We start from the raw sequence: 9,529 nt of genomic DNA, 5'->3' as shown, positions 1-9,529 counted from the left end.
CATCACGACCAAGGGTGTGGATTAGTTTAGTTGTTTTGTCTAAAACCAACAACAAGTATCATTGTCATCACAACCACCTGACATCAGACGGCTCACTGAAGAGAAGCAGTTCCACCCGTCACATCAGAGAAACTTTATGTGCTCAATAATTTAGTGTTTCCCAGAACAATGTTATATGATTGTACTGAATAATATTTGAGCTGTGTGTTTTTGGCTGAGATGGCAAAGATTCAAAGAAAATTTAAAAGTGAAAAGCCTTCAAGCCCTCTGAGATGCACGTTATAGTCATGCACTGAAAAAGGAGCCAATAAACACCCTTGACCACTGAAGAGTCATTTGACCGGGGAACTATTGTCAGTAGTTATTTCACACTGAAGACAAGAGCCAGATGTTAGTAGGTGTTTGTGGGTTTTTGTTTATCTAGTGTGATAGAGGCTTTAGAGTGTTCCAGTCCACTCCTCGACTGCTCTTTCCATTGAAAGCTGCACTCACCATGGTTCTCTCATCGTTTTGGCATTAAGCATGTATGCAGTTTATTAATACTTTGAGTGTGGTGGATAATAATAAACCTTTTGTCTAATACCTTCCCCGAACCCACTACTCCCCGCTGCATAAAGTCAGACCCTACAAACAGTGTTTGAGGCTGGTCACACTGCCAGTGGCACTTTGAGCCTGAGGGCAGCCCAGGAGATAAAGGCTCACTTTAACTACAATTTAAACTGAGTCATGCAGCGACATTATCAAGAAAAACACAGACACAAAAGGTTTTATAAAACACTCATGACACTGAATATTTCTAATAATATATTTCTAATATTGCAGCTTTAGCCACAAAGGCGTTCCTATGAACCAGCATGTAAGCAGAGCCAAACATGTCAAGCCATGTGCTTCCTATTTGGATCTGTTCATTGGAACATTTTCAGCAGCAGGATGGGGCAGAGCAGATTGGACAGGCAGCTGCTTGTGTCATCTGTCAGTGTTTTAGGGCGGATTAGAGGTGAAATGCTACAGCTGACAGTTCCCCTGGCTGCCTGGACGCCACACAGATACCAGGCCCTTTAATGGATCTAAACCCCATGCCAGCAAATGGAGACGTGAGTATGTGGTACTATCTGCTTTATTCAATAATAATATCACTTATTAAAATGGAGTTAGTTAAAATTAGGGATGAGAAAATAGAACAGGACGTTCCAGAATTGGTGCTCCAGCTGCATAGTGAGACAAAAAAAAACATTTGACCATCTACAGGAGTCGTTCTCAATATAGCTGTGAGTGAAGGGTTTATATTTGAACTTAAACACACACCATGCAACTCATTTTTACTTTAAAATAGCAGCTTCAAAATGTGTGGAGGACAAGGTTTAGATTCCCAGAATCAGGCAGAGCAAGTTCAAGAGTAATGTTGAATTGTCAGTTAAAAGACTAGGGAGTAGTTTTAAAACTTAAGATTGTTGTTATCTCTTTATGTCTTGTGAAAAAACTCAATAAAACATGGGCTATAAGTGTTTATGTCCAATACTCAACAAGGAAACTTTTGAAATATGAACAATTCTGAACAGATTTTGAACCCAGTTGTTTCTTTGTAATGTTATGTGACGTGCTCAGCAGCAAACAGCATCCACACTAAGTAATGGCCACATTAACATGTCTGACATACAGCTCCATTTACGCCTGGAAATAAAATGTCAACAAAAACTGTAATTTACATAACAGAATAATAAGTAATTAACTGGAAACAGGCTGCAATGCTCTCAAAAGCTTATAAAGACAATTTGTGTGTGTGTGTGTGTGTGTGTGTGTGTGTGTGTGTGTGTGTGTGTGTGTGTGTGTGTGTGTGTGTGTGTTCTGTGAGGTTATTGAGGATATTTAAATTATGTTTTTCTCAGACACTCACACAAGGTAGAGTTCAGCATCTCTCTCGTTAAGCTTTTCTGTTATACTCTGAAAGGTTGTGTTATGTGTGTATTACTAAAAGCACATTCAGAGTAAATTGTTTAACATGGTGTGTCTCTTCTGTACTTTTCTTTCAGGGAATCATATGGTACTTCCCTCTGATGCCTGCAGATGTCAGCAACAGTACAGAAATCGAACTGTACTGCAACAGTTTGTAGTGGATGAGATGCTGTTGCAGTTGCACGACAGATTGATCAAATAGAGCCGTCTTATTGGATGTTAAAAATATATACTCAGGGTTGTTACACAAAAAAGAAATGAGTTTCAAAAAATGTTCCACAAGTTTTCCATGTTGTTTTATCCTTTTTCCATAACATAGTCAGGCCTATATTGCAATCATAGGGCACAATAATGAGCCTCTATGTGATAATGTAACATTTGAACATTTTTGCATCTTCAGCTGACCGACTAATATAACGAAGGCCACAAGAGCAATTCTCTGAAAATAAGTAATTCAAGAAACTAATTTCTAGAAATAGGCAAGTAACTAAGTTACCTGCAAGTCACCTCCCAGTCAGTCAGACAGTCTGACTCTACTTCTGCCTTTAATTGAAATTTAAACTGTAAGTTTACTGTTTATTCTTTGATTTCTTTAGGCTGTGTTTCTATAACCTTGTCCTCACAGTGGTTGGAATTCAGCCCTGAGACTAATTTGTTATTTGACTATATAAATATAATTGCCTTAACCTGGCTCCTATTGACTTTTAACTCATGTTCAGTCACAGCTCTGTGAGATTAGTTGACGTATCCCTGGATCATTTCATCATGTTCATTTCCAAATTATTTTAAAGTGGATCTTATTTAACACTAGTGATTCATCAAATGATTCCTTAAATTTCCATCTGTCCACACATTGATGAGGGCCTAAACATGCTTGAAAACTATAAGGCGAAGACTTTAAAAAGCTTCTCAATTTTATCACAAACGTGTCCTAAGATATTAATCTGTCTAATCTTAACATTTGGATGATTTAAAATTGTTTTTTGGATGAAACTGATTTATTAAATGTCAATTTCAAGACTTAAAGAATGCTTCTCTAGGGTTCCTGACTGAATCCCACAGGAAGTCATCAATTTAAAATACCTGTTGTAAATAATAGGGTCATGTACTTCTAACTTCCAGCAGAGGGCAGTGTGTGTATGATTGTGTGTGTGTGTGTGTGTGTGTGTGTGTGTGTGTGTGTGTGTGTGTGTGTGTGTGTGTGTGTGTGTGTGTGTGTGTGTGTGTGCGTGTGTGTGTGTGTGTGTGTGGGGGGGGGGGGGGGGGTCTTATTACCTGTTGCCCAATTCTTTACCTCTGAGACCTGTTTAATACCAGGTTTTGGTGTCCTTCCCTAAAGAAAGTAATATTCTTTCAGTCAGCACTATATGATTTCTGATACTGTCAGTATCTTGGTCTTTTTCAGTCATTTCACTCTATTTGAAGCATCTTGTTCTCCACTTACAAAACTCCTCTTACACACAACACTTTAAGTGCTGTTTGCTCTAACTATGTCATTATTTAATTTAATTTATGACTTCATTCAGAATCAGAATCAGAATCAGAATTCTTTTTATTGCCAAGTATATTTGCACATACAGGAAATTGCCTTGGTGTGGTTGGTGCCTTTGGACATAAAAACAACAATCGGACATAAAACAACAATATATACAGAAAAAACAATAGGTTATGTTATGGCCACGTGCGGTGCTAAGGTGCAGATGCATTCATATTTGATCTGTTCATGTTTAGGATATTTAGAACAAGTGTGCAATAATACTAATACCTAGATATGAATATTTAAACAATTTATCATATAGAAAAATAGTTGTTTATGTGATGTAGTCTGAGTGTCATCTGTTCATTCAAACAAGAAGTCAAAAATGAAAACAGAAACATGGGTTTTGTCATCATCAAAACAGGAAAATAACTTTCTATTTAAAAGTCAGACCCCCCACCCCAAAAATTATTATTATTATTAAGCACTGTGCAAATGAACAGGAAATGACAGGAATGCACAGAGCAATTAAGCATCAGACATTTGATCGGACAATGATATGAAGCACTAAAACAGAGATCACCTGAGGAACTTTTTGCTCCACTGTTAAATTACACAAAGTAATCACACGCATATTTCCCCAAAATATCAACATTTTTTAAGTGGAATTAATTTTCTATAAACTCCGGAGAAAGGGACAGAACATGGTGGACCACGCCTCGGCTGGCGGTTTGTCAGTAAAGACCACTTCCACTGAAACCCTACACCATCTGAAAGAAAGAAAAGAAATGTGTTCAGTGCTGACACAGCTCATGGGACAACGAAGTGTTGAACATGAAGTTATGAAAATACATTAAATATAAAATGACGTGTGTGAAGGTAAGTTTTTCTTTAAAAGGTCATACACTCATACACAAGGATCAGAGAGAGAACGTGAGAAGAGACAGTGACTGTGTGTGTGTGTGTGTGTGTGTCACCATTCACTGATTGACAGGGACAGACTGTGGCAGCAGCTGAGTCTCAGCTTGGATACAGCCCAAAGGTCACTGCTATTAATACACACCAACACGGATACAGACACACACATACAGATACACACACATCTAATAACTAATCATACATGAATGTTGACACTTTTAATGTACGACTTTCCTTTAATGTCATCAGTGTCACTGATGCTCAGCTCACTCGGCCTCCATCTCTGCTGTGAATTAAGATTAAATGAAGCAGAAGGCCTGTGATACACTTATTAACACCAAGGAACCAGTGTCACTGGAGTAATGTGACAACTTAGAGGTCCTGGAGACATATGACAGGGCGAGAACAGAAATAGTATTTTAATCTCTGTGTGTGTGTGTGTGTGTGTGTGTGTGTGTGAAAGAGAGAGAGGGAGGGTGTCAGTGATGTGGAGCAAAGAAGCTACTGTTACCGGGTTGAACGGGGGAAGATTTTTCTGAAGCTACAAGTGTTGGACATCTTTCAAATTATATTCCACACAATGATGGAAATGTCATGTTTGCAGAAACGACCCAGGCTGATAACGCTAGCTGCACAAGAGGAAAGCAGGAAGGAGACACTTAGGAACCTGGTGCACAAGGTCAGAAAAGACTGATGTTTGAATCGCCTCTCTGCTGCTGAAAGGAAACCGAAGGCGGGCGTAGTTATGAGGATTGGAGAGCAGCGGCATGGTTTAAGACATCATGAGCTGGATGATAAAGTGTAGTAAACACTGAGTCAGCAGAAGTGCCTTGAAGATTGAGGAGTTTCGTGGTTGGCATCCACAGTGTGCACGTACACATGTATTTCAGTCTGTGGAATGCTGCAGGACACCTGTCATTACATTCATGTTGCTGAACACAGCTCCACTCATGGCAGCTCGCTGAGTCACACCACAGGACCGCAGTTGATTTCACTACGCAAGCAGCTGAGAAATGCTACAGGATCTGGATTCATCTTCCAAATCAGAAGCAATGCACCAATGGATCTTATCAGCAATCTTTGAAAAATAGTGTGTTTGGTCAATTCCAACCAGACTTCTGGGATTATTCCAATCTGCAGCAGTGATCAACATTTACAAGTGTGTTACATACATTCTAGTCGGGATTACAGCCTTATCACATGACACTGTGCATGCGGTTACGTCTGAGGTGGAGAATCCACACAAACACACTGCTGCGTTCAGAGGCCGGCGGCCGCTGATTTTCTTGATTTAAGGTCAGAGTTTGGTTGAGGGCAGAGATGTTCCTGAACACGGTGCTGGTGGTCCTGACGGACCTGACGGCCGGGCTCCTTGGTAACACCGTGTTCCGGCGGCACTTCCACCTGCTGCTGTCTGCGGTGGTGATGTTCGGCCCTGCACTGAGCCTCTGGGTCTCCCAGCACAGTGTCTTTGCCAAGAGGAGCCACTTTCTCTACAGGTGAGAACGCGTCCTGTGTACTCTCTGCTCACGTGTCCAGTCTGGACCAATGGCATCATTGTGTCACTGGGTTTCATCCGCCTGCATGTTTGTGTCACTGTTCGAAGAAAACCTACCAAAATAAAATGACCTTTGGCATTTGGAAGACATGGCAGAGTTTTCACCGTCTAATCTGTTTGACATTGAGGCCTGATGTATAGCCCCTGTTTAACATTAGACAATAACAGTCAATTTTTCTGTAGAATAATCTCAACCACATCATGTATATTAAAAGATGCAGTCTCTACTGTGGGTTTGCTCCTACTCCTGACACATCAACTGTGTCTCAGTTCCATACTACGTCTTAAATCACCATCTCTGTATCGTAGCCATTTCATTCCAGTGTCTATTGAATTTGGAATTTGGGAGAAATATCATTAGTAGCTTTAAAAATATAACAAAATTGTTCATTTTATTTCAACACCAACCAGTAAATCAAGTAAAATCTGAGAAACTGATCATCCTACTCCTCTTAATTTTTTTCCAGAGCTTTATACCTTTTTACTAATACTGTTTTAGCTATTAGTATCCTAAAGTATACCAGAAATTAATCTCCTTATATGACATGAGACAAACACAGATGGATGTCTTCAGTAAGGCTGTAACTTTATTTTCCATGCAGTGTTTGTTAGAGAAGCTTTTCTTTGGCCACTTGGAGGCAGCAGAACAAAGTGTACAGTTGCATAGTTTCAAAGTGAATAGTCAAACAGCAACATATATTTGATTATTATGATTATACACAACATAATATTATGATAAATGTTGTAATGACCTCCTCATCCTCCTGAGAAATAAAGACCTGACTCTTCAGCTGCAAAATGCTACACAACTGTACATCCACCAGCTGGTCTGGTCATGTCAAGTCAAAATGTATTCTGAATGATTAAGGGGTAGACATGTGAAATGACCCTGCCCTCCTTTATATAAAGGACACAAATTTGTCAATTGATTTGGCTGTGATGTTTAAGTACTGTGACAAAATATAATTTATAATTCTCCTTATCTTTCACCCATCAACTCTACTTCTAAAAACCTTCTTCTCTTCCTGTCCTCTTCCTCTCCCTTCTCTACAGGGTGTTCCTGCGCTCGGGCTGGGGCTGGACCTGCATCTTTGTGGGTTCCTTCGTCTTCCTCCTCTCCTTCTCCATCCGTCGCTCCCTTGGCCTCTCCATCCGTCACCTCTCCAGGCTCGGGGTGGCTGGTGGCCTGTGGATCATTTTCTGCAAACTCCTGAACCATCTGGAGAACGCCACAGGAAGCTGCTATGAACCTTTACTCAGCGGCCCAGAGGTGACCAACGGCCAGCCTCTGTTGGTGTTAAGAGAGGGGGAGAGCAGGTTTGAGTGCCTCAGAGCTGGGCTGCTGTGGAGGGGATATGAGGTTTCAGAGGACGTCTTCCTCCTCTGTCTGTGCTGCCTGCTGCTGGCAGAGGAGACGTCCGTGTTCGGTCCTTATCTGAGTTTGGGAGGGATCTCAGATGCTCCACTGAGGATCCTCTTCCTCTTCTGTGTTCTCTTGCTGGGGCTCTGGATCTTTCTGCTTCTCTGTCTCTTAGCTTACTTTCCCCAGTTCCCCACCCAGCTGCTGGGGGGCGCTCTAGGCTGTCTGAGCTGGAGGGGACTGTATCAGGGTTGGTATCGCCAGGGGCCCAGCTGGTACTGTCCCGGGAGGCCTGGACAGGGACTGCTCAACACCAAGACTGGGGGTACTGAAGCTGAGGACGCACAACTGAGCAATGATCACTGTGATTAACTGAGAGAAAATCAAAGATCTTGAAACAGACTCAAAAATCTGCACAAAGATGAATTAAACACGTAGATAAGGGTGATTGTTTGGAGACTGAAACCTGTACCTTTGTGTCTGTTATCCTCAAATAAGAATCATCAAATGGACTGAGTGGACTTTCAAAATTGTATGCGCTTCTTTTTTTTCTTTCTACTATATGCCATTTCAGCTAATACATGTTTTGTGACGTGAGTCAATGAGTCAGTCGATGAGAGCGGAGTGAAGGGTGTGAGGAATGGATGTCTCATGTTACATACCGCCCAGGACCTCAAGGTGTGGGCATCTTACTTATTTGTCCATTTGCGTTCACCATTGTCCCAAGACCCGCTGCTCCTCTGCTGAGTGTCTCTGAAAGTAAACGTGGGTCACAAGCAGACCCAGAGGGACTTGCCGGTCGGCTGTGTGGGATTTTAGGCTGCCATCTTTGCACCTGGCCAGGAAACACAAGTGAAAATTGTCCTCTTGGCTAACTCTGGCATATTTACAGTGTTGTTATTGTATGCACTGTCACCGAAAAATAAACTTAATAAATACATTTAGTGGCATCTATGTGGTGAGTACCACTTGACTCTGCCTCCTGTCATAGCATGTAGGAGAAGCTACATTAGCCTTTTTAATGTCAATACTTAGAACACACTTGAGGGCCAGTGTTTGTTTGGTCCGTTCTTTGAGACATGCAGTGCACCAGACCACCTGCTGCCTATGTAGATACAAAGGGCTCGATCTTAGCCAATAAGGCTTTAATAATTCTTATATGCAGATAATATACAAATAAAAACACCTTATTCCTCCACACCACATTTTATGAAGGACTGAGGACAACTTGTAGGTGTGGATCACTGTATTTGCGGGTGGGACACAGTGTTAATGTGGAGGTCTACAGACAGTTCCTTGGATTCTGAGAGCTGCAGTGTGAATTGTGGAACCTTATGTACACGTCAGCCTTTCTGACCACCAGATCTCAATCTGCCACACCAAAGTGTCTGAATACTTTTGGCACTTTTGCCCATTTAAAGTCAAACCTACAAGATTAGAATAGCACCCAGGAAAGTGCCCAAGAATCACTTCAATGCAATCAAGCTGCACGCGCATATACAGTATATCAGTCTCCTATATAAGCCTGTTTTTTCATCTACAATCAATTTATTATTCCCTGAAAAATTTGTGAAAATGTCAAAAAAAAATCTCTTCCCTGACCCATGTTTGGTAGTTTGTGTAATGCTGCTAAATAACAGACAAACTCCTTGGCAGAGGTAATAAAATGTAATAGGTCTGCATAATGTGAATATACTGAATAAATACAGTTCACCTCAAGAGAAACACATTAGTCTTTACTTCTCTAAAAAAGTAGACACAAAACCATTGCCTCCTTTCTTTTTTTTTTTCATAGAATGTCTTCACAAAGAAAACATACAAAACATCTGCTACAGCAAATCAACTGTCTACCTCACAAAATCATGACACAGTTTCACAGCGCTTAGAAGATTTGGGAGGTTGTACCATTCATCTGTTACACAGAAAAGAAAGTTCCTTGTCTGGAAAAACAGTCATAAATTACACTTCGGTTTGATACCTGTTTGGTAAACTCAATATCAACATGTGTCAATGTTTTCCACAACTTGACCCAGATAATGTAAAAAAAATTCACAAGCCCAGGACAGTTCCTTCATTAAAAACAAACAAAACAAGACAGACTGATACATTTAAAAATATATTGTAGTTCATGGCAAATGACAATAAAGGCATAGTTTTCATTTACTACCTAAAGAGCTTGGGCCATATTCACTGAGCAAAGTTAACATCTGCTGGTGAGACCATTTCAACATGGATCCACAAACAATCAGTGACAAGTTGCATT

General features: G+C 40.7%; 1 protein-coding gene across 1 annotated transcript; it reads left to right on the top strand.

The window, feature by feature from the left end:
- Positions 1 to 4,830: 4,830 nt before the first annotated feature.
- fitm1 (fat storage-inducing transmembrane protein 1) lies at positions 4,831 to 9,508 on the top strand. The gene is made up of 2 exons (XM_034613022.1): positions 4,831 to 5,847; positions 6,960 to 9,508. The coding sequence occupies exons 1-2, from the start codon at positions 5,669 to 5,671 to the stop codon at positions 7,636 to 7,638; spliced, it is 858 nt and encodes a 285-aa protein (XP_034468913.1). The 5' UTR covers positions 4,831 to 5,668; the 3' UTR covers positions 7,639 to 9,508.
- The last annotated feature ends 21 nt before the right edge of the window (positions 9,509 to 9,529 follow it).

This window comes from Hippoglossus hippoglossus, chromosome 17 (genome assembly GCF_009819705.1).
Source record: "Hippoglossus hippoglossus isolate fHipHip1 chromosome 17, fHipHip1.pri, whole genome shotgun sequence".
Lineage (NCBI taxonomy): Eukaryota > Metazoa > Chordata > Actinopteri > Pleuronectiformes > Pleuronectidae > Hippoglossus > Hippoglossus hippoglossus.
Note: the sequence above shows the minus strand (reverse complement) of the source record. Positions and strands in the feature narration are given on the sequence as shown.